We start from the raw sequence: 26,353 nt of genomic DNA on the forward strand, positions 1-26,353 counted from the left end.
TACCACAATCCCCTTTCCTGAAATTAAAATCCATGCCTTTAGCAAATGCAGCCTCTCTTCATCATCCACCTTAGAATTTCCTAATCACCTCCTGCTAATGGTTCCTGTACTGTCATCCCATTGATGTCATTTGTTTTTTGGGTGATAAGTTATAAAATATTCTTGCCCCAGTATTTTCTCTAATATATGCTGATACAAATAATAATCATTCCCTATTTCTACAACCATGCCAAGGTAACGTGGCATGGTTGTATAAATAGGGTAACTAGATAGATTATAGGAAGGATAGGCAAGAATAGGAAGTTATGCATGCATGCAGCATAATGCATGATTACCTACAACCATGCCACGATAACTTGGCATGGTTGTAGAAATAGGGGATAATGCATTTCATGTAGTGAAACCCATCATCCCTGTTTCTTTAGTATCACCATATTTCATTTGTGTTATTATATCAATGTCAGTTGTCCTGATCAGTTCAGTTTTAGTTTTGATAATGTGCCTGAACTTACTATAGTCACAGTTTAAATTGAGTGTTCTACCTACACCACTGGAGAGATTTAAGTTTGTTTTTCTAGCATTAGCTTCCCATTCTTTGGAAATGCTGCTGCCCTTGGGACACTTGCCAATGTTTAGGTAGGTAGTAAACATCAGAGTGCCCAGAACATGGATGACTGGACCTAGGGTATCCCAGCAGAACATTGCCCAAAGCATGACACTGCCGCCACCAGCTTGTTTTTTTTTTTTTTTTTTTTTTTTTGTCCCATGGTGCATCCAGGTATATATCCACACTTTCCCAGGTAAATGACACATACATACCTGGCCGTCCACTTGGTGCAACAGGAAACGTGATTCATTGGACCAGATGACCTTCTTCCAATCACTCAAGGTCCAGTTTCGATGCTCGCGTGCCCATTGTAGACACTGTGGCCGGTGAACCGTGGTTAGCATGGGCACTCGGAGTGGCTGCAGCTATGCAGCCCCATCTTCAGCAGGGTTCGATGTACTGTGTTGCGACACATTACTCCCGTCACCAGCATTCCAATCACCAACGAGTTGCATCAAAGTCGCCCTTCTGTAGCCATGTACCATGCGGGAGAGCCTTCGCTCACCTTGAGCATTGATGAGCCATGGTCATCCAACACCTCACCAGTGGTTCATGGGTTTTCCCTCCTCGGACCACTTTCGGTAGGTACTAACCACGGCTGACTGTGAGCATCCCACCAGCCGTGCCATTTCCGTTTTGCTCTGAGCCAGTCATCTGGCCATTACAATCTGGTCTTTGTCAAACTCGCTTAAGTCCGCTGCCTTTCCCATCTGAAGAACAAGAGTAACACTGATTAACGGAGCTCAGTATCAGGTGTTTTTATACCGTGTCCCGACCCGTTCATTTGCCATAGTTCACCTACAGTTGCTTCAATTTGCGGGCGCCTCCGTAGCCAGGTGGGAAGGAGCAGCAGTGCGTAGTACACGCTTCTTGATTAGACTGGGGTTCGAGCCCATCACCACCAAATACGGAGGATGCGGAAAGGTCAGGGAATGACCACCGCATATCCCAGAGCAATATGGCCTTAGTTGCTAATGCTCCTAAAAAAAAAAAAAAAACCAAACTAAGCTTCAATTTGCATAACGACTCGCTGGTCATAATGTTTTGGCTCATCAGTGTATGTTGTTCAGTAAACTGAAACATGGCCATGTTATTTATTAGTTTGACAGTATTTTAAATATGTACTTTTTAAAGGGAAGGCACATTGAATGCCACTGTGATTGTGATGTTTGTCATATTCATTATTCACATTGCATGTTAGAAGGTGTAGGAAAAGCTGCAACTTTGCAGTTGGGTTTTCTAAGATGATTTGCACCATTTTGACTTCAAATAAGGTAGTGGTATTATATCAGACAATGACAAGCACGGTTATTAAATTTTAATTTAATAACCGTGTCATTGCCTTAAATTAAATTAAATTAAATTTTAATTTAATAACCGTGCTTGTCATTGTCTGATATAATAGAAATTTTAATTGTACCTGATGTGGTATCACATCTCCCAGAGAAAGATTTTCTAAGAAACACCTTTTTCCAAGATTTTCTAAGAAACGCATGAAATGCATTATCCCCATGTTTTCACCTGTTATTTCTTAGAAAAATCTTTTAATTAACTTGATCATATTATTGCATTTATTATCTCACGTGTTTTCGTAAGTTTAATGATAAACTTCTAAATGCTCATTCAAAATTATGTATTTATCATTGGATATAAATGAGTGATTTGCTAGATATTTCCACTTTTCAGAATTAATAAATCACTTGGAAAATCAGAAGCAAGAAGACGGGACAATAAATTTTATTGGGTCTGTTCTTTTGAATTGGGTGAGTAGTTAAAAGTAATTGAATAAGTTAATAAGCCCAAATTTGTATAGTGGTTTTGAGTAATTTTTAAATTTCTGAAATATCTTTTTCTTTTTAACCCTGCAGTGGTGGCAGGGCACCTCAGAAATAATGTTTGTGCATTAATCAATAATTAAAAATCTGAAATTTTTTCTACCTTCCTAATTGGAGCCAACTCTTAATGCAGTAGTTTCTGAAGTGATTCCCTTATGGTTTTTCTATAAAATCGAGTGCAAAAATCTGTCAGTTGCCCTGCCCCTGTTTTTGCAACTATTCGAATTTTGCTGGAAGAATGGCATGGGCAAGAATGGTACTGGGCAAGCGTGCCGTGTTTGTTTGAAGTTTCAGCTTCTTTTTCCTCTACCACTTGGTCAATAAACATCTGCCGTCTGATCCTACTTGTTTTTGAAAGATTTATTATTGTTTTCACAGCAAAAAGGTAGTAATATGAAACTGATATTCTCTCAAAATGGCTGATACTCTGTGGGAAGAGATATATGTGAATTCAAATTTGTGCACTGTGAAGTTGAAGGCCACCAAAGTTGAAATAAATTTTTAAATAAGCTTGAAAATAGAAGTAATCAATAGTATAGAATACAGTATATATAAGTTTTTAAATTTTTTAATGATATTTATATATATATATATATATATATATATATATATATATATATGCCGACCGGGCTAGCCGAGTGGGTAAAGTACCTGCCCGGCAACCCAAAGGTCGGGTTCGATTCCCGCCTCGGGCTTGGATCAAAGTACTGCAAAAACCTTGGGAGGTGCAATATGGCCACAGAAGCCGATGCGCCAACAACTACCGAATCAATCAAATCAATCAATCAATCGATATTTATATAGATAATAAGCAGAAATATATGCACAGATTGAGATTTAAAACAATGAATGGTCTTTTTAATTGGAAAATGGGAGAGACTAAGAGATCAATGCTGCTGTTTTATGCCCAACATGTTTTTTGTAGTGTTTCAGCAAAATTAACATATATATACGGGTGTCTCAAAAATACACGCCATAACTTCAGGAATGAGTTCTCATATGTAGACAATAACAATATTTTATATCAACATAGTTCCGGAATGTCTTATCTCCCGCAGGTGATTTCCTTCATCACAAGGTACTGACAGAATCTGGTAATCTGGTGGTTTTCCATTCCAACCATGTACTCAAATCAGGAGCAAGCGAATATGCACTTTATATACAGTTTGGCGGACGGCAATGCTCTGGAGGCTCATCGTTTGTACCACGAAAGGTTCCCAGAACAAAGATGTCCAGACAGGAAACCGTTCGAAGGTATCCATCGCCGCCTTTGTGAACATGGGACCTTTACACCTCGTGCTGCCAACAGAGGACAACCAAGATCTACGATTCCTGAAGTAGAGGAGATTTTGGATGTTGTCCTCTGTTGGCAGCATGAGGTGTAAAGGCCCCATGTTCACAAAGGTGGCGATGGATACCTTCAAACGTGTCTGGAAATCTTCGTTCTGGGAACCTTTCGTGATACAAACGACGAGCCTCCAGAGTATTGCCGTCTGCCAAACCGTACATAAAGTGCATATCCGCTTGCTCCTGATTTGAGTACATGGTTGGAATGGAAAACCACCAGTCAGTCCTTGTGATGAAGGAAATCACCTGCGGGGAGATAAGACATTCCGGTTAATAACTCGGGAACCAAGCATTTCCGGAACTATGTTAATATAAAATATTTTTATTGTCTACCTATGAGGAACTCATTCCTGAAGTTATGCTGTGTATTTTTGAGACACCCTGTATACATATATATATATATATATATATATTTATAGAAAATTATTTTTAATGTTATGTGTAAATCTTTAATTTAACTTATGCTAATAATGAAAATACCGTGTACCCTGGGAGCGATGTATGTTGAATAAAAGGGGAAGAACGGAAAAGAAAGTGTAACGTTATAAACAAAGTGCGAATTTTGAAAAAATGCAAAATTTGAAAAGAACGACCAAGGTAGAAATAGCAGATTTTTGAAAAGAACGACCAAAGTAGAAATAGCATTGCAGTATCTTTCATAATTTCTGTGTCTTCTTCAGAGGTCATCCACCTAAATTATGAAAAAGAACAGCAATACTCTTACTTCTGTTTCTGACATGTTCTGTATGTCAAAAAACATGTGTACGCGGACACGTGGTAAAAAATAATTTAGAATATAAATTTTGAATAAATAAAATACAAGTTAAGCAAAAATATTATGCCAAAGTATAACATACAGAACATGGATGACCTTACAGAAGTAAGTAGCCCGCAAAATATACATACACCAAAATTCGTCTAACGCTAGGTGCCGCTAGCGTTTCTTCGCATATATACACGGGTTAGCCTCCGGCTCTTTCTTTTTTGTTGACCGGTCAAGTAGCGGTAAGTTATTGTCATTCGGACACTCGCTTCCTTTGTCTTCTCTTTTTGGCGGGCTACTTACTTCTGTAAGGTCATCCATGTTCTGTATGTTATACTTTGGCATAATATTTTTGCTTAACTTGTATTTTATTTATTCAAAATTTATATTCTAAATTATTTTTTACCACGTGTCCGCGTACACGTGTTTTTTGACATACAGAACATGTCAGAAACAGAAGTAAGAGTATTGCTGTTCTTTTTCATAATTTAGGTGGATGACCTCTGAAGAAGACACAGAAATTATGAAAGATACTGCAATGCTATTTCTACTTTGGTCGTTCTTTTCAAAAATCTGCTATTTCTACCTTGGTCGTTCTTTTCAAATTTTGCATTTTTTCAAAATTCGCACTTTGTTTATAACGTTACACTTTCTTTTCCGTTCTTCCCCCTTTATTCAACATACATCGCTCCCAGGGTACACGGTATTTTCATTATTAGCATAAGTTAAATTAAAGATTTACACATAACATTAAAAATAATTTTCTATATACATTATGGTTGTAGGGTACCTTTGCTCTTGCAGTGTCCCTGATCCATAATTCGTATTATCGATATTTCATTTTATCTCTATTCAAATTCAAATCCATTTTCTTTCTTTACTTAATTTTAATTTTTTATTCATAATTATATATATTTATATATATATTTTTTTTAATTTAACAAGTTATAGATGAAAGTTATAGCACTGTAATCCATTAAGGATAAAATATTGGCAATGCTCAAGCAAAACTTTAAAAAAAAAATGGTCACCTGTCAGGTGCCCTGCCGCCACTTTTAATACAAATGGGGGTGCCTCCACTGCTAAGTTAAATGATTGTGCCCTACTTAAGAATTATAAATATCAGCAGTTGTTGCTTTCTTTGTAAATTAATGCCCATGTGTTTAAAATTTACATTTTGAATATTTTGAAATAGTTTGATGTATGAATTTCATATATTACGTAATTGTGAAAATGTTTTTTACTAACAGTGCATTGAGAGCTGTGCTTCCATAATACTTTATTTATTATTTATTTTTATTTTATTTATTATTATTTTTTTTAATTTTATTTATTTTTTTTTGTAATTTCTGTTCAGTAACCAGGCAATTGATGTTTATGAAGTATTTATATTTTTTTTATTTTTGAAGTTGCAAATTTAGAAAGTTAAAAATGCTGAAAAAAATACATTTTTAAAAGGCATATTGCTTAACACTACAACTACCGTTGCCAGTCATTTTGATCACTGTCTATAAAATATTTAAGTTGTGTTTTCAACATTTTATTATAAGCTTTGATATAGAGTAACTGGCAACAGAACTTAGTGTTATTGCTTATGGTAATATGCATAAAAGTAATATTACTGGTGGCAAAAATTTGAACGCTACTTTTTTGTCTAGGAAATAAACTAAAGTTTAAAAATTAATTTGCATAATTTAAACAAATGACAGTTTTGTCAACAGTTCCTATACACTTTCCACATACATCCTTTTTACCCACAGTGCACATTTCTATAGTTTTGTTTGCCTTGCATTGCCTAATTTGGCAGTGATGCCTTTTGAGAAGTTTGACATGTCTGCAATTGTTGCTGGTTTGAGCTGCTGCTTTCTGTGAATCTGTATATTCTTTTCTGTATATTCTTCCCTGTCACTTCTTTATAAATAATCCAAATAATTTAACCTCATACTTTTTATTGTAATATAATACTGAGTCAGGCTTCAACTTTGTACCATTACTTATTGCAACACTTGTAAGAAGCATACTCCTGATTATGACATTATTATTTGCTTTGGCCTGTTAATTCTTCAGAGTGCAATCATCAAGTTTGAAAACTGAAGTGAAATATAATAATGGCTTTTTTATGGATGTTGGAACTTCTTTATAATCATGATTAACAGTTTCTGCTATGGTAGTATTTTTTTACCAATTTAAAACTGGTTAAGAAGTTATCATTAGTTACATTTCTACCTCGCTTCAGAAATGGTTCCATTAGTTTTAGAATGACATATTCAGAAAGTGGTTAACTAGCTGGGTGCATGGTACCACACTCAGGGTAGTGGAAAATGGAAAAGCTCATGGGGTTTTGTCAGTGATATACAGGAATTTTGCTAACAGGAATAAGGAGGTGATTATCCCACTGTATAGGACAAAGGTCGGTCCACATCTTGAGTATTGCATACAGGTCTTGGAGGCCTTGTTTTAGGAAGAATTAGGAAGAAGTTTTAGGACTACAAAGAAGGGCAATAAGATTAGTGAGCAAAACGAAGGGGTGCTTTAACTCCTCAATCAGTGGCACCTGTGAGGTGATCCTGATTGAGGTGTTTAAGGCTTTGAATGGATTGGACAAGCTCAATGCTGATTGGATTCTTCCTCTTGCTCAGACAACACAATTGAGAGGGCACAAATTCAAATTGAGAAAGGACAGTTGCAGAATAGATGTGAGGAAGTTTGCCTTTAGCAATGGGTTGTTGATTGTTGGAATAAACTACCATCTATCGTTGTGGAAGTTAATAATTTAAATAAATTCAAGGAAGAACTAGGCAAACTATTTGAAGGAATGTATAGGTGAAATGGGAGGTGTCGTGTTTTTTTTTTTTTTTTTTTTTTCCCCCTTTTTGGCTGATACTATATAAGCTTGCTTGCTTTCATGCATTATTTGCTATTGCCAATGCATATTATCTTTCCCCAAATAAGAAAAGCTGTTCAGTAAATATTTTAAAGTTGTGCCAGCTGCAAACCAAAACTTTATACCAAATTTGTGTGGGTTTTTTTTTTTTTTTTTTGAACATATACTAGGTCAATCAGCATCCAGCTGCTCATTTATTGTAATATTTGCTCCAGGTATATTGCAAGTTTTCAGTTTGAAATAAATTTGCACCATATTTTTGAAGCTAAAGCAAATTTATCATTTCCTAGATGCTCCTTCCCTGTAGAATTTATGTCAGATCTTATGAACTGCTTAATTTCACAAAAGTTGTATGACATTGTATCATGAAAAAAATTGTGTCCCCCCATACATTAACCACAAACTATCCATTTCTAAATTTCTAGCACCATATACTCTTCAAGCTAAAAGTGCAACGATAAAAGCATCAAATTCTTGAATGGATGTAGACCAATTATTATCTTTCAATTGTCTTTGCATTTCGATTTCAGTGCAGTTTTATCATTGTTGTCTACAAATAAACAAACCGCACTTATCACACAATCCATATACACACATTTTGTCTTGCATAAGGAGTTGGACCAGAGTTTTTGTGAATTATGTTCCTTTGTAGTGCACGTCCAGCTGAAGGATTACCAGATTTTATAACTTCCCATATGTGCCCAGATTTTGAAGTGTATTTTCTGCCCACTGATAGACAAATACAGTTTTTACAATTATGATACCTTGTATTATCATCTACAGTATCACTTGGTGTACGAGGGTCAGAAGTATTATTTTCGCTGCCTTTCATTAGGAATCCATTTATAACTTTCTTCTCAATTCATCTCCACTGTCCACTCCAGACTCATTTTCATATAGTTCTTCTAATTCCTCTAGACATTTTTTAATCTGCTCTTAGGTAAGACAGAGATTGCCACATTTTAATAATGCAATCAAACTAACACTGTAAAAGTTTTTGAAATACCTTTCCATGTATAAAGTTTTGCTCCGACTAAACCCAAATGGCATGATTCAGCAATGTATAATAGTGGCTCCTACACATCCTCAGATGCGCAGAGATACACACATGGGCATGTACTTGCACAAACCATAGGGTGATTGAAACCTCAGATGTTTGTCACAAGGTAAATAAATGCAAAAACCTGATTAACTGTTTAAAAATTAGCTAATTACTTTGATTAAAATTTTACAAACAGTCAAATTGACTGCTTTGTCAGTTTTAGGTATAGAGCTGAAATTAAAAAAAAAAAAAAAAAAATTGTGTAAACATTTGCAGTTGTGCATGCTCTGAATTAATGGAAAGTTAAGAAATGTCATGGACTCACACTTCTACAGTTAAAAGACTGCAAAACTGCAACAATTTAAAGTAGGCAAATAGTCAAATTGACTGTCAGCAGTTCTAATGTTAAGCAAAAAAGAATAAATGTAAGAGATTAAAAATGAAATAGTAATCCAATAAATATAAAATTATAATTCTCTGTTTAATCTGTGATGGCCATATAGGACAAGGAGTGTATAACTACAGTGATTTACAACTGTGAAATACTGTGAAATACACCATTAACATTTACTGAATATTTAGAGACATCATGTGGATTTGATTGTGCAGAATTCTATACCTATACACTGATCAGTTTTAAAGTAAGAGCAGATCAGCAGTTAAAAATAGCAAGAATAGCACAGTTTGAATACAGAATTGTGAAGTAAGCACTTCCTCACAACAAATGAGAATTTTTATCATGAGCAAGGAATTCAGAAGTAGTCCCAGAATTGAAAGCATCCTTCTAAGCATTATGATACAGGAAAGAGTTCAGCATTTTCTCTTGGGATATTCATTTTTCTTACTTAAAAACGTACCAGGCTTGGTATTTTAAAACATCCAGCATATCCACAGGTTTTAATTATAAGTTGAATTTATTGCCAAAATAGAAAATACAAACAACAGGTTTAGTACCTTTCTGGCATGCCCGTATATGATTTAAATCGTTATTATGATAGTTGAAAAATATTATGAATAATGCAAGTGGGTAGCACTTAGTAATGCACATCACTTTGTTAACCTTTTTGTGAACAAATTCCCAATGTTTACTGCTATACCTTTCTTGGATGCAAAAACATGCCTAAAACAAGCTGGATATTCAGATCCATTTGGACTTCAGATGACTTCATATTAGTGGCCTCCTGGACCTCATTGACCTCTCATTCTCCTTCAAGAATGACTTCTACATCCAGAAAGCTGGCCTTGAGCATGGGCAATCCTTTGTCCCCACTTTTATGGAGAACTTTGAAAACCAGGTCTCATCCCAAAATTCTGGAGTGGATATGGTGATGATATTCTTGTAGTCTAGAGCAATAAGCCAAAACAGCTTGGGATCATTTCTCAACACTCAACCAGAAAAACCCCAAATAAATTTCAAAATGGAAGAAGAAGACAGAAGGTTCCTGTTCTTAGACATTTTAATTACAATAGAAAACATATCCAAAATTGTTTACAGAAAACTCCTACCAGTACAGGCATTCTGAATTTCAAATAATCCCATCCCCACTCAACCAAAGTCCAGGTAAGTCCTTTATTCTCAGAGCCCTTAAAATATGCAAAGGATATGATCTCCAGGAAGAAACAAAATACTAAAAGAAAACAGTTCATGAAAAATGGGTGCCACAAATCTCTAGTCACCAAAATTATAAAGGACACCACTAAATCCCTAAACAGTAGAGCAGAAAAACCAAATTGCAGGTACTCTTGCCATTTCATTCATTCCAGTAATCAGCGAAAGGATTGATAGGGTAACCAAATCTTTCAACCTCTCGACATTTTACACAGGTACAACCTCACTAAAAACCATATTTTTGTATAACCAATCAAGATGAATACAACCCAAGAGGCCTATATTTAAATTAGTCTGCAACTGCAAATCTTATAGGAGACTCCAAAAAAGAGTGCAAGAACTGAAAAAAAAAAAGACAATGTGGAGAAGTGGATAAATCTAAACCAGCCATGCCTGGCTTGGACTACTAGGAGTTGTAGGATTTCAGCATAACCTTAGCGATGGCCACAGATTCCAATTATAATAGGACGTTCAAAGAAGGCTACTTCATTAAATGTCACAGTCATCAATCAATAAGCAAGAAGGTTCCAATGTCAGGCAAGAATACCTTCCTCTCTTTAAGGAAAAGATCATTTCACAAACAACAAGGTATTCTAACAACAGGCAACCAGAACCTGACTCTAACAACGTCCAAAACGATGATTCTTCACAACCAACAGAAGAAAAGCCAATGTCGGGTCACACCCAACTATCATTATTTCCCTTAGAAGCTGCAGTAGAACTCAAAGAAGTCTAAGAATCCAAGTAATTTAACAGAAATGAAATTCATTAATGTATATTGATTTAAAAAAAAAATTATTAAAATGTCTTTTTCATTCCTTGGCTGTTAGGCATAACATTTTCAAAAAATTAATTGCTGCTGTTAATTTTTTTGCCCCTTCCAAACGAATTATTACCTTGGCTGTATACAAGGAGTGGTATGAAGGTAACTTCCTATTTTTTTTCTCAGAAATTTTAATTCCTACAGCTATGTCTTTTGCATCAATTAATTCTCAATCATTAATAAACATTGTTATTTTTCCACAAAGTCACCATACTTTTCTATGCTCTTCCGCTATCTCTGATGCTATATTCCAATCTTGCTCCAGAGTCCTTACTCTTGCTCCAGAAGACTTGGCAAACGCTGTACAGTACTTGAGCTGGTTGTTGTCTGCAAAATGGATTCCATGGAGTGCGTCCCTCAACGGGCCAAAGAGGTCATAGTCAGAAGGTGCAGGATCCGGGCTATGAGAGGGGTGAGGAAGAACAGTGCATCCCAGTTTTGCAATGGCCTCCATCATGCACAAAGCAGTGTTGGGTCATGCATTGTCATGGAGAAGAAAAATAACCTTTTTAAGGTTTTTGTCCTGTTGAACTCTACGGATGCAGGCCTTCAACTTTTTAAACATTTCCACATATCGATCTGAGTTGATTGTGGTGCCATTCTCCAAGAAGTCCACAAGCAAGACCTCATCTTTGTCCCAAAACACTGTTGCTATGACTTTGCCGAGTGACAGCTGTCTTTTGGACAGTGAATTTTGATGGTGCCACTACATCGACTGTCTCTTCATTTCAGGGTCATAATGGTGGACCCAAGTTTCATCACTTGTGACTGCATGAAACAAAAACCTCTCCTTCACTCTTGTAGCATTGGAGAAGTTCCATACAGATGACTTTTCCGGCTTTTTTGTGTCAGCATTTTCGGGACCCACTAGTGCAAACCTTGTTGTAGTCTAGTTCTTTTATGATAGTTATCACAGCAGATTTCTCTATACCTACTGCATTTCACAATTTGCATGTTGTGATGCAAAGTCCTCTTTGATCAGTTCGTCAATTTTAAAGTGTCTTACCCAACGTCTAACTACTCACATCTACAGTATTGTCATAATAAACATTTTTGAGATGTGTATGGATTTCAATAGCATCACTTCTTTGGTAAGGAACTCAATCACCACTCTTTGCTTGATATGTATATCTGTAACATCCACCATTTTTGAACTCTCTGTGTGCTGCACTCACGAGACCAATCATAGCGCTACTCAGTATGGTGAAACCAGAGACCTCTAGTGACCACATACTGACATGCTAGATAATCTATGGCACTACATTTGAAAACAAAAAAATACGAGCCATTATTTTCATACCAGCCCTCGTACAACTAAATTATATTTCAATGTTTAGTGATTCTGTACTTTTAGTATTTTATGCTTAAAACCTAATCTCTTTTGACCTCTTATTTGTTGAACCTTTCTTCACCCTCATAAATTTCATATTGTTTTATAAAACCCAACCATTCTATATTCTTTTGGATTAAAGTTTATCTTTCACCATATCCATTATACTATGTGGATGCTGATAACAGGCAGTTGGCTCAGTACTTTAGATAAGATTTCTTCCCTTAATTTTCAATAATTATTTTAATTAAATAAAAAGAGCATAACATTTGATGTATCCAACCTTAAATGTTTGTTGTTTTCACAACTTCTCCATTTGTATTTTAATTTTAAATAATAGATAATAACTGGTTACAGAAGTTCTAGTTTCCACTTATCTGGCAATTCAAATTATCTACTTAGTATTTGACATAACTTTAAATCATATCAGCAGTTACTAATGGTCATCTCCATAACCTTGACAACTTTTGGAATCATTTTATTAATTACTATCCAATCCACATACTTTGTTTCTAAATAAATAAATATATATATATTTATAGTTTTCTTTAGCATTAGTAGAGGCATATGATGCAAGAAAGCAAGCTTATGCAGCATCAGCCAAAAAAAAAAAAAAAAAAAAAACCACTCCCATTTCACCCCTCCATTCGTTCGAAATACCTGTCCAGCTGAGCCTTAAATTTATTTAGGCTGTCAACTTCCACAACAAGGGATGGAAGTCTGTTCCACCAACAAACTACCCGCTGGTTAAAGGCAAATTTCGGCACATCTATCCTACATCTGTCTTTCCTCAATTTGAATTTATGCACTCTCAGGTGATTATTCTGAGAAAGAGGTAGAATCCCATCAGCATTGAGCATGCTCAAACCATTTATACATCTTTATACATCTCTATCAGATCACCTCGCTGGTGCCTAGTCTCCAGACACTGTAATTTGCAAAACTTAAACCTTTCTTCGTAAGAGCAACCCTTTGTTCCATTCACTAATCTTGTTGCCCTTCTCTGTACTCATTCCAGCAGCTCTACATCCTTCTTAAAATGAGGCCTCCAGACCTGTATACAGTACTCGAAGTGTGGCCTGACCATTGCCTTATACAAGGGAATAATCACCTCCTTATCCCTGCTAGAAAAATTCCTGTATATCATTGACAAGCCACCATGAGCTACTCTTGCAGCCCATCTGCACTACTCAGAAAACTTCATATCTGCCTGCACAATTAACCCCAGGTCCTTTTCATTCTCTACCACTGTCAGTGTAGTGCTACAGTTGATATGTTACTCTGGGGTTACTGTTTCCCTTATGTAGTACTTTACATTTGTCAATGTTAAACTTCATTTGCCACCTCTCAGCCCATCCTTTCCAGATCCTGTTCCACCAGCATAGTGTCAGCAGTGTCCTTAACAACCCTGCCAACCTTTGTATCGTCTGCAAACTTGGACATTAAGCTTGATATACCATCATCAATATCATTTATAAATACAGAAAACAATAATGGACCCAACACTGAACCCTGAGGGACTCCACTAATAACATTAGTCCACGATGAGCAGTGTCCATTGATTACCACTCTCTGTCTTCTCCCCCTCAACCATCCCTTTATCCATAGCAGCAAATTTGCCTCCAATGCCACACTGCTCCAATTTGTGCAGCAGTCTTCCATGTACAACAGTATCAAAAGCCTTTCTAAGATCCAAATATGTAATATCAAAGTTATTCCCTGCATCCAGTTATTTTGTGACTGCATTGTATTATCCAATCAAATTGGTCAGGCAAGACTTTCCCTAACAAAACCATGCTGTGTCCGAGCTATAACCGAAGTCTTGTCTAGATGATCCTGCAGTGCTTCTTTAACCAGTGCCTCCATTAATGTTCCTGGAACAGAAGTTAAACTCACAGGTCTCTAATTACTTGTGTCGGCCTTTGATCCTCCTTTGTGAATTGGGGTCACATTTGCACATCTCCAGTCTACGGGTACCTCCCCTGAGTCCAAAGAAGCTCTCATAATTATAGCTGAGGGTTTTCTTACTTCCTTTGCTGCCTCCTTTAATATAACTGGATAGATCCCATTCACGCCGGGTGTCTTTTTTATGATTATCCTCAACAATTTCTCCTCCACTTTGCTCTCAATTATTACAAAATCATCTAGCTCACTGCCAGCATTTACTTCACCTCTGGCATTCCCCTTCCTGAACAACTCCTTATGTGTGAATGTAGATGCAAAATACTTGTTTAGTTTGTTAGCCACCTGAGCAGGATCATCAACAGTTGAACCATCAATATCCAGTGGACCAATCTGATTCATTCCTTTCCTTCTAGAGTTTATATAGGTAAAGAACTGTTTTCTGTTTTTCTTTGCATCCTTTGCCAAGGGTTTCTCATAATCTGCCTTTGCCTGCCTAATCTCCTTTGTGACTTGGTTACAGTTCTTATAACTAGGGTTCTTTCCTAATTCATTCAATTTCTTTAATTCATGAAACAGTATAGTGTTTGCTGTAACTAGCCCTCATTCAAATTATTTTTTTTAGCCTTGACAATAACCTCATCATTCACAAAATTTCTTTAATTTTAAAAATAGTGCAACATTTTATATTACCAGTTCTTACTATCACCTTATTTTTCCTTCCTTTAGACTTGAAATTGATATCTGTGAGGATTTTGAATTGTGTCAAAATTGTTTTCTAAATGGTTGGGTTAGCATTAGTTGAGGCATATGATGCAAGAAAGCAAGCTTATACAGTATCAGCCAAAAAAAAAAAACCTCCTTCCCATTTCATCCATTCGGTCACTGCAAATGTTTGTTTAGTTCAGCCTTCAATTTATTTAAGCCGTCAACTTCTACAACAACAGATGGAAGTCTGTTCCAGCAATCAACTACCCTTTGCTAAAGGCAAACTTCTGCACATCTATTCTGCAACTGTCTTTCGTCAGTTGTTATCTATACCCTCCTCAGGTTCTTAGTCTGTGCAAGCGGAAGTATCCTGTCAGCATTGAGCCTACTCAAACCATTCAAGGCCTTATACACCTCAATCAGATCACCTTGCAGGTCCTAGTTTCCAGATGCTGCAACTTGCACAGACCTTTGCACTGTCTCTCCAGGGCAGAATTTCCAACACTTTCAAATTTAATCCGAACTGACAACTTTTTTTCAATATTGCACTGTACAGCTAGGCCTCGCATAACGCAAGTTTCAGTTACTGCTATTTGAAAAAATTATACCACTTTTCACTTTACATGATGCAAATTTCCAGTTAACGCAATTTTTTTTTTTTTTATGCAATAGTTGAAAAATATTTGAATTGTTGTTAAGCTTACCATGCGTCGGATGGGCAATAAACAAACGTTTGCCTGCTGCCTGCTTCGGTGTGTTCCATCAACCATCGGAAGAAGACGTGTTACTCATTTGTCTCCCGCTAATAAAGTCAATGCAGACTTGCATTTAAAAATTCAAATTTTTAAATGCAACTTTTAAAAATTCAAATTTTTAAATGCATTTTTAAATTTTTCAAATTTAAAAATTCAAATTTTTAAATGAGCCAGATGAAAATGTTACGGCGAAGGAGATAACGGTAAAAGAACTTGATGAAATCTTTCGTATCGCAGAGAACCTCAAACAAAAGGTTTAAGTATCTCTGCGATATTTATTTCGCCAGGGCCCAGAGAAGGTTGTTGTCGGCTATCGGAAATTGATTGATGAAAAGAGAAAGTCAACGCTGTTCAAATATTTCCGCAACAGTCATTTCTTCATTGTGTATTTTATGTCAGAGGTTCCCAAACTTACTCGGTTCACAGCGCCCTTAGTGTCTCAGTAATTTTTTCACGGCGCACCCAGTCCAAAAGATTCTTTTGGACTGGGTGCGTCTTCATTGTGTATTTTATGTCAGAGGTTCCCAAACTTACTCGGTTCACAGCGCCCTTAGTGTCTCAGTAATTTTTTCACGGCGCACCCAGTCCAAAAGAAAACGGAATCTAACAGTTCCGTTTAGTAATTAGGTCCAAACAACTTAATAAAAAATGTTGAAACTGTGAACTACCTCCAGCTAGTAGTTCGCACAGTGTCCAACAGATGTCGAGTATCTCTGTGTTTCCCTCAAACATTTAAAATATTCCGTGGCGCACAGTTTGGGAACCGTTGTTTTATGCAATAAATGTTTAATTCCATAATTATTTTCATTATATTTTACATTGTATACAGTTAAAAAATTATTTAAAAGGTATTTTTAAAATTCTTTATAGACATTCCAGAAGGTCAAGGACCAATTGACTATTTGACAATTTTTCAATTGGTCAATTGGTCAAGGACCAATTGTCAATTGATCAAGGTCAATTTTTGTCAATTGGTCCTTGACCAATTGACAATTTTTCCTATTGACTATTATATTCGCTTAACGTGTTTCCGTTTTGCGCGATGCGCTCGCGGGATGAATTAATTGCGTTGATCGAGACCAGCCTGTACTTGTTAAGTAAATCCTTAGCCGTCCCATTATTAATATCATTGGTACCAACATATACAACTATATTTTTTGTGCCCTTAAAAGACTATAGCTGCTCTACAATGTCATTAACTTTTGCCTCAAGCTAACATATCCTGGTCGTGTTCCACCTATCCTCTTTATGAAACATATTTCCTGTTTTTCTGAAAATAGTGTCCCCGACAACAGCTACCTTCTGTGGGAACCAGTGCACTCTGCAATGTGGTGGAGTTTTTTTTCTGTATTATGTGGTACACAAGTGTATCTCTTGTGTTATATATGTTGATTGTCTGGGGACTTTGTGCATCTCACCCCCCTCCCGATTTCTTTGAGGGCATCAACCCTGTTCCTCAAACCCTCACCTAAGCCCATGGAATGCTAAATTGCCAATTAACCTCCTCACTCTCTCTCTCTCTCTCTCTCTCTCTCTCTACAACAAAAGCAAACAAATACATCCTCTTTTGCTGACAAAAAGCTCAAAAGTGATTTGAGCTTTTTGCTTTGCTGTTCTTGTTTTAACAAGAGCAGCAAAGCAAAAAGTAAATCTTTGTCTAAATTTAATTTAAGAATACCACAAAAAGCAAGTCTTAGTCTAAATTTAATTTAAGAATACTACAAAAGCTGAGAGATGAGCACAATAATTCTATACTATTCCCAGATTATGCGTTGGCAATTTTTACTTTGCTGTTATGTTTCTAAATAATACTGTTGACTTTCTAAATGCTTAGCAAAATGGTGCCTCCATAGCCAGGTGGGCAGGAGCAGCAGTGCGTAGCACACGCTTCTTGATTAGACCTGGGTTCGAGCCCGTGGCCACCAAATACGGAGGATGCGGAAAGGTCAGGGAATGACCACCACATATCCCCGGAGCAATATGGCCTTAGTTGCTAATGCTTCTAAAGACCAAATAACAAACAAACTTAGTAAAATATGAAAGTAAGCTAACCTAAATGATGAAGACCTTCAAACTATTTATTTGCTGCAATTTAAAACACTGATCTCTACTTTGCTGAATTACACTACTAGTTGTGAGAAACATTGTTCTCGCCAAAATTACCAACAACAAAGGCTCTATGAATATTTAGCTTATTCAAAAATAAGCTAATGTATATGATTAGGACAATTAAAACTATTTATTAAACTGAAATTAGTTTGCTAATTAATAAGAGCCAAAATTTTAGCTCTGCACGCTGTATAACCTTGACCACAGATATGCTGTAATAAGTAGTGTTACAAATTATTGAAAATAGTATGGGTTCCAGTACTGAATCCAGAGGGACTCCAAAATGAGGGTGTTGGAAAGCCTTAGACAACCCTGCTGATGAATTGACTGGGTACTTTGCATTGGTCTTTACTGACGAAAGACTCTTCATGTTGAGAAGAGGATGTGTGAGTGAGGCTGAGCCATATGAAATTAATGATTTTGAAATTACAGATGACTGTCTATAGAAAACCTTTCGAGCATAAAGGCAAGTACGGCTCCCGGAGTTGGTGGCATATACCAGTAATTTTTAGGGATGTGAACAGAGTGTTATAGAACAATTGAGGTTAATTATGAGAACGTCATTGAACTCTGGAGAGATTCCTTTGGATTGGAGAAGTGCCAACATAGTTGCCAATACATAAGAGCAATTATAAGAATAAAGCCGGTAACTATAGACCAGTTAGTCTGAGTTCAGTGGTGGGGAAAATCTTAGAGGCAATGATTAAGAGTGCAATACAGGGACATTTAGATAGAAATGCATTCTGAAGGACACATAAGATGGTTTTGTTAAGGAAAAATCATGGTTAACTAACCTATTAAGCTATTTAACACAGTTACTTATGAGCTGGAAGTAAGGAACAATCAGTTTATATGGAGTGTAGCAAGTCAGTTGACATGAGAGGTTATTGTATAAGCTGGAACACGTTGGGATTGCTGGAAAGATTCTAAGATGGATTGCATGGTGGCTGCAGGGCAGAAGGTTGTGATTAATGGATATTCTTCAGATTGGTGTAATGTCAACAGTGGAGTTCCCCAAGGATCGGTTCTTGGAATACTGTTGTTTCTGATTTTCAAAAATGACATTGACGAAGGGATGGAAGGCATGGTCAGTGCCAAGCAGCACTCCTTCAGGATGACCTGAACAGTCTTCAAGATTGATCATAAAAGTAGCTGTTATGTTTTAATGCAGCAGAATGCAAGATTATACTCTTGGTAGGGTTGAACAAAAACATTAGAGAAGAAAAGGATCTAGGAGTTATAATACAGGCAGATATGATGATTTCTGGTCAATGTAAACAGGCAGCAAGGAAAGCCCATGGTGGTGTCTATCAATGATATATAATGAACAATATCCACTAGGGATAGGAGGTCATAATCTCACTGTATAAAGCAATTGTTAGACCACATTTGGAATACTGTGTTCGAGTATGGAGACCATATCTGAAAAATGACATTGAACTTTTTGAAATGGTCTAAAAACAGGCAACTCGCATTGTGAGATTGACAAAAGGCGACCGTACAAATAAAGGCTTGAATTATGTGGTCTACAAAGCTTGGAAAACAGGCACTTGAGGGGTGGACTTGGTTGAGGTTTATAAGACTCTGAGAGGGGCTAGGAAAATGAATAAGAGCGGAATTTTCACTGTTATAAAGAAATTCAGAACTAGGAGCCATAAATTGAAATTACAGTGGGAAGAGGTTTAGACTAGATTGTAAGAATTTTTCTTTTAGCCAGTGAGCTGTTGCAGCAAAAGCCTGTGGCTTTCTTTGGATCAACACGGTTCATCCCTTTTTGTTTAGTTTAAACATAAGCAAAGAATTTTTGAATTCTCTTCTTTTGTTTACATTCTTAGCCAAAGACTTATCGTAATATGCTTTAGCTTGCCCAATCCCTTTATTGATTTAATTGCAAACAACTGTGTATTTACTGTAGGTTTCTTGTCCTTTGATAATTTATAATTTTGTATTTTTCTTCGCTGCCATAAGTCAGTTCATCAAAAAAAAAAATCCATCAGTTCATCTGACATCCATTAATTAAACCTTGAAGAATATCTGTTATTTGTTTTAAAAAGTCAGTTAGCATCTGTGAATACTTCCCACTTAGAATTTGTATTTGGTAACATCATCAGTTGGTATCACTGAGAATTTAAAAATCGTGTAAGGTCATGTAGTAACAATAGTCACCTTTATGAAAACAGAATCCCTTCCCTTTACCTTTGAGAGTTCTGATATCTTTAAGTAAATCTCACATCAACATATTATTATCACTACTACCTAATGGTTCCATTATATGCAGATTCATAATGCATGAAGAGTTGCTGCTGATAATCAGATGGAAAATATTGTTAGTTTGGTTTTTTTTTTTCCTAAGGCCATATTGCTCCCGGGGTGGGGGGAGATGTGCGGTGGTCATTCCTTGACCTTTCCGCATCCTCCGTGTTTGGTGGGCACGGGCTCAAACCCTGGTCTAATCAAGAAGTGTGTGCTACGCACTGCTGCTCCTGCCTACCTGGCTACGGAGGCGCCACATGAAAAATATTGCCTTTCTCTTGTTGCCTCTCTCTAACATGCTGGTGCAGAAAACAGTCATCCAGAAAAACTTTACTACTATGTGAGCAGCCAGCCCACAGATTCCAATAAATACTTGGAAAGTTAACCCTTTGCAGTGCAGCCATGACTACATTATAAAATTCCACTTCCACTCCAATGTCATGGCCACTGTACCCATCAGTATCTCTAATTTTGGAATTCTCTCTCCCACCACACCATCATTATTTCTGGGGCAGCTGTTATTTGTACCACCACCACCACAACCACCATGTTTACATTATGAACAACCTAAAAAGCTAAATCAATGTTTATTAATTTTCATATTCAGCTGTTATTGGCAAGTGACTTTTTTAATTCTTTTCTTCTTTTTTTTTTTTTTTTTTTTTTTTTTTTGTAGTCCACTTTCAGTCAGATGTTATTGCACAGTGAACATTGGCATTTCTAATTATGAAATTTGTTTTGCTGCTGTACTGGCTATTATGTCCTGCCATCTGTTTATACTTTATATAAACAAGCTGAAAAACTAAATGATATTCAATTGTTAATGCAGGGTTTTTTTTTTTGTTCTCTTTTTCTGATGTCTTTTTTAGTGCAACCATCAGTTTCTCATTATAAAATTAGCTTTTTACTGTACTACCATTTGTTTATACTTCAAATATATATATCTGAAAAACTAAGTCAGTGTTTATTGATGTTTATGTTCAATTGTTAACCCCCAGGCTGTGGTTTTTTTCCCCCCCCACCAGTATAGAAATAAACATAACTTATACTCTGTATTAAAGTGAAGTATTTACACATGCCATCAAGATCTAATAAAAGCCTTTCTAATGGTGAAATTGAGAAATTTAGACCTTCCTGAAGATATTGAGGGAAAAAAGAAGAAACTCTTACAAATAAGAGTTTCCAACCATTCCATATGGTGTGACTGGATTTAGGTTTCACTAACTGAACTAAAGGAGGTTTTTGTAATTATTATCAACATGGGACTAAATGAAAAAAAATAATATAAAGAGAGATATTGGTCTGAAGAATAGACAGCCAGAATTACATTTTTCAAGAATGTATTTAGCAGGAAGAGATTTCTGCAGATATTTTGGATGTTGCATCTCTGCCTGCCCACAAAAGGAATTCAAAGCCTGGACTGTTAAGAAAAACTTGTGATTTCATTGTCAATTATCTGAATGGGAAGTTTTGAGAATATTTCTTCCTGAAAGAAATATTGCATTTGCAATTTTAAAATGTTTTGTCATACTGTTTTATATCTTAGCTCATGTAAACCCAAAAATAATGTTCGAACATCAAATTTAATTTAGTATTTTTTTTTTTTTTATTGTTAGACCAGGACTACATGGGGAAGGCACTGAAATAATGCCAAATTGCAAGGGGTTAAAGTCTGATATCATAAGACATTCTGATTTATCAATGCAGTCTCTTTATTTGTAGAGTTATTTTTTTATTCTCTTCATAATCATTTGACCTATGACATACTTTCTTCTCTCCTTTTTGTTTTCCCAGTGCTTGCATCATACCGGACTGACTCAACTTTGCACTAGTCACTGATGTACACTGGATACACTGCCTTTAAGATTTTATGTGCTTCTTAACTAAGAGCATAACTCCTGTCCTGTCTGTCCTTTGTACATTGTATTCACCACATTCATATTCTGCATCCCTTTCTGTTTGAGTGACAACGTGTTTCTGATTACCCTACGTCTGTTTGATAACTTCACCAATACTTTAAATTTCAAATTTATTTACTATATTCCTAGCATTAGCATGTGGTGTGTGTGTACCTGTTTTTGCCATTAGTAACTCTTACACAATCCATTGTGTGTTTTTCCCCATGATGACCTCTCCCAATTAGCTCTGTTACAGTGCCTGATGGAGGTACTCTTCCCTACTTCTTTTTACCATGCTGCTGTGATCCCACTAGAAGCAATGAAAGAATCAATTTTATCTCTGCTTGTTGCTGTTGCTGCAGTATTAGTCTGTATTCCATCACATATACAGGGTGCCTCCGTAGCCAGGTGGGAAGGAGCAGCAGTGCGTAGCACACGCTTCTTGATTAAACCGGGATTTGAGCCTGTCACCACCAAATACAGAGGATGCGGAAAGGTCAGGGAATGACCCCCACATATCCTGGAGTAATATGGCCTTAGTTGCTAATGCTCCTTAAAAAAAAAAAAATAAAAAATTAAATAACAATCACACACACACACACACACACACACACACACACACACACACACACACACACACACACACACACACACACACATATGCTATCATTTTTCCGATCTATCTAACATTGCCTCATTGGCATCATCAAATGTTCTTGCACCACTTGTATTTGGTAATTCTCCAGTGGGGCAAAGACAACTTAGTTGATTTCAACCCTTCTAAAACTCAGTCTTGTCTTATATCTCACAAAAAGGATTCTTCTGCTTCTATACTTATCTTTAGTGACACTCCGATTGCTAGGAAAAATGATATATCTCTTTTGGGGATTACCCTGATCTCTCTTGGCACAAGCACATTACAAATATTGCTTCCTCTGCATCTAAAAAACTTAGTTTTCTCTTTTGCTCTCGGCGTTACTTTTCTTCCAAACAGCTGCTCACTCTGTATAAATCGCAAATCCGCCCAGCCATGGAATATTGTTCCCACATCTGGGGTGGTGCCCCCAAAACCTCTCTCAGGCTTCCTGATTCCATTCAGAAGAGGGCAGTTAGGTTAATTAATGATTCATCTCTAACAGAGTCTCTCCACTCGCTTTCTCATAGACGTACTGTTTCTGCTGCATGACTCTTCTACAGATACTTCCATAGGCACTGTTCTTCTGAATTGGCTTCTATAATTCCTGCTCTCTCTTTCAAAACAGTCCGAACATGTGCTGCCACCAGCCAACATCCATTTACTGTCCAACTTCAAACCCACAGAACCAACTTTTCATCTTCCTCATTTATTCATTCAACTGCCGTTTTCTGGAACAACCTTCCTTCATACGTATTTCCTGAAAATTACAATCTACAAAAGTTCAAGTCCAATGTCAACAAATATCTTCTTTCGTCTTCTCAACCTCCAACCCAAGCACGCACGGTACTAAGTACTATAGGTTCTAATACCTCTCGTGTTTGGGGTACACATAAAAAAATAAAATAAAAAATGTGTATCTCATCCTCTAAAACAGTGGTTCCCAACCTCTTTTTACTCACGAATCCCCTTCAATGTAATATTTTTTATCGCAAACACCTTTCATCATAATATTTTTAATGTGAAACACTAAGCCTATTTTCTCTGAAATCGTATAATTTTTCTGAATTTTTATTATAAAATATTTCCAGTACTACTTTTTTAGAAGTGACATTGTGTAATAATAAAAATTATTATTAAGTATTATTTATACTTTGTAAAGGAGTGATTATTCAGTCCAAATGGTAGCCGAGCATTCTGGTCTCTTGCCAAACCTATTGGCTGCAATTTTTGAATTCTCAAAAATCTCTGTTCCCACCTCTGTCAAAACCAGATGGTTCTGTTGCCTCATCAGCAAAGATAAAGCTGACCTGCTAGCATAGGATATTAGAGCTGGAAAAGGAATTAGAAAATGTGAATTAGAATATCGTCAGTTTGGCTGAAACAAGAAGAAGAAATGAATCACTTATAAGTTTATCAAGTGGAAATCTGCTGTACACCAACAGAAACAGTGAAAGGAGTGAAGGTGGAGTTGGGTTTCTGGTCCATAAAGATTTTAAAAACAACATTTTGGAATTCAAAAGTACATCACCAAGAGCGTCAAGACTGATACTCAAGATTTCTAAGAGGTAAGAGCTAAAGATTATAATGATTTATGCACCAACATCGAGCCATGATGATGAAGAGGTTGAAGAAATGTACACCGAAATTGAGAGTCTTCTAGATGAGCAGAAAACCCACTACACTATTATTATGGGAGACTTCAATGCTAAGGTTGGAAAAAGACAAAACAGCGCAGAAAGGGGAACTATAGGAAATTTTGGAATTGGTGAATGAAATGAAAGACTTGTGGAATTTGCAGAATCTCAAGGACTGTCAGTAATGAACACTTTTTTCAAGAAAACGGTGAACAGAAAGTGGCCATGGAAGAGTCCAAATGGATTAACTACTAATGAAATCGACTTTCCTCCCTAACAGAAGATATATTGTGAATGATGTTACCGTCCTGAATAAGGTAAATGTTGGAAGTGATCACAGAATGGTAAGATGTACACTTGATATAGATGTAGGAAAGGAAAAAACTGACTCGAGTAAATAATACAAAGGTCTTTGAGACAACAGAAGAGGAGAAAAAACAGTATGTACTGGAACTTAAGAACAAGTTTGAGCTTCTGCAGACTGCTCAGGACCAAGATATCGACGAGGAATATTACAACTTTCTGAAAGTGATAAAGCCCAAGAAACCTGTAGGGAAAAAGAAATCCAAAGAAGAAAAAATTATTCAAGAAACACTTGTCTTGATGAACCGAAGACGACAAATGAAAAGCAAGAAAAACACTGACAGGGAGAAAATTGAGTATACTGAGTTATGCAAAGCCATTAGAAAGAGACTCAGAGAGGACATAAGAAGATTTAAACCAAGAAAAGTAGAACAAGCATTAAGGGAAAACAAAGGATTTAAATCAGCAGCCATGAGCAGTAATACAGAAAGACAAGTGATACTGAAACTGAAGAATAGTGATGGTGTACTTATAAACAGCAGAGAAGGCATAATTCAAATAGCAGAAGACTACTATAGAGAATTATACAAGGAGCAGGGGAATGACACCAGCAGTGGGGAAGATAAATTGCAAAGTAGCAACACATACGACATACCCAATATTCTTCCTGATGAGGTAGAACATTCATTGAAGAAAATGAAGAATCAGAAAGCCCCGGGGGAAGATGAAGTTACTGTAGAGTTGTTAAAATTGGGAGGAAGAGATATAACACAAAAACTGGCAAAGCTCTTCACAACGTGCATTAGAAAAGGTGTGATGCCTAAGCAGTGGAATAATGCAATCATAGTTTTGCTGCATAAGAAAGGAGATAAATCAGAAATTGGAAATTATAGACCAATTAGCTTGTTATCCCAAGTTGTTCACAAGGGTCATTACTGACAGATTAGAAAGAATATTTGATGAGAATCAACTGAAAGAGCAAGCTGGCTTTAGGACAGGATTCTCAACTATGGATCACCTTCACGTAATAATACAGCTAATGGAGAAAGCAAATGAATATAAAACACCATTATGCCTGGCATTTGTGGATTATGAAAAGGCATTTGACTCCATACAGCATAAGGCAATGTTTTGGGCACTGGAAAGACAAGGCATTGATACCCTATATATTATGATTTTGAAGAAAATATATGAGAGTGCTACCTCCTTTATTAGACTATACAAAGAGAGTAGGAAATTTAAAATTGAGAAAGAAGTTCGACAAGGAGACACAATATCTCCGAAGCTGTTTACTGCTGCCCTTGAGGAAGCTTTCAGAAGATTAGACTGGTCGCAGAAAGGAGTCAATGTGAACGGAGAGTACCTAAACCATTTACGATTTGCAGATGACATTGTGGTCATAAGCCATGATCCAAAAGAATTAGAGGAAAATCTTAATCTGTTATGCACAGCTAGTAAGGATTTTGGACTAAAGATGAATATGGCTAAAACAAAAGTAATGATGAACACTGCTCATCGTGGACTAATGTTATTAGTGGAGTCCCTCAGGGCTCAGTGTTGGGTCCATTATTGTTTTCTGTATTTATAAATGATATTGATGATGGTATATCAAGCTTAATGTCCAAGTTTGCAGATGATACAAAGGTTGGCAGGGTTGTCAAGGACACTACTGACACTATGCTGCTGCAACAGGATCTGGAAAGGTTGAGCAGATGGGCTGAGAGGTGGCAAATGAAGTTTAACATTGACAAATGTAAAGTACTACACATGGGAAACAGCAACCCCAGAGCAACGTATCAACTCGGTACTACACTGACAGTGGTAGAGAATGAAAGGGACTTGGGGGTGGTTGTGCAGGCAGATATGAAGTTCTCTGAGCAGTGCAGACGGGCTGCAAGAGTAGCTCATGGAGTA

General features: G+C 36.6%; 1 protein-coding gene across 4 annotated transcripts in view; it reads left to right on the forward strand.

The window, feature by feature from the left end:
• LOC150076256 (neuroepithelial cell-transforming gene 1 protein-like) overlaps positions 1-26,353 on the forward strand; it is a 366,344-nt gene that overhangs the window by 187,511 nt on the left and 152,480 nt on the right. For all 4 annotated transcript variants that reach the window (XM_090387565.1, XM_090387562.1, XM_090387563.1 and 1 more), the window contains exon 7: positions 2,294-2,370. In XM_090387565.1, the coding sequence (XP_090243691.1) occupies positions 2,294-2,370 (77 nt within the window). The remainder of the gene's footprint in view (positions 1-2,293; positions 2,371-26,353) is intronic.

Source organism: Mastigoproctus giganteus, chromosome 13 (genome assembly GCF_048544385.1).
Source record: "Mastigoproctus giganteus isolate SK-2022 chromosome 13, ASM4854438v1, whole genome shotgun sequence".
Taxonomy (NCBI): Eukaryota; Metazoa; Arthropoda; class Arachnida; order Uropygi; family Thelyphonidae; genus Mastigoproctus; species Mastigoproctus giganteus.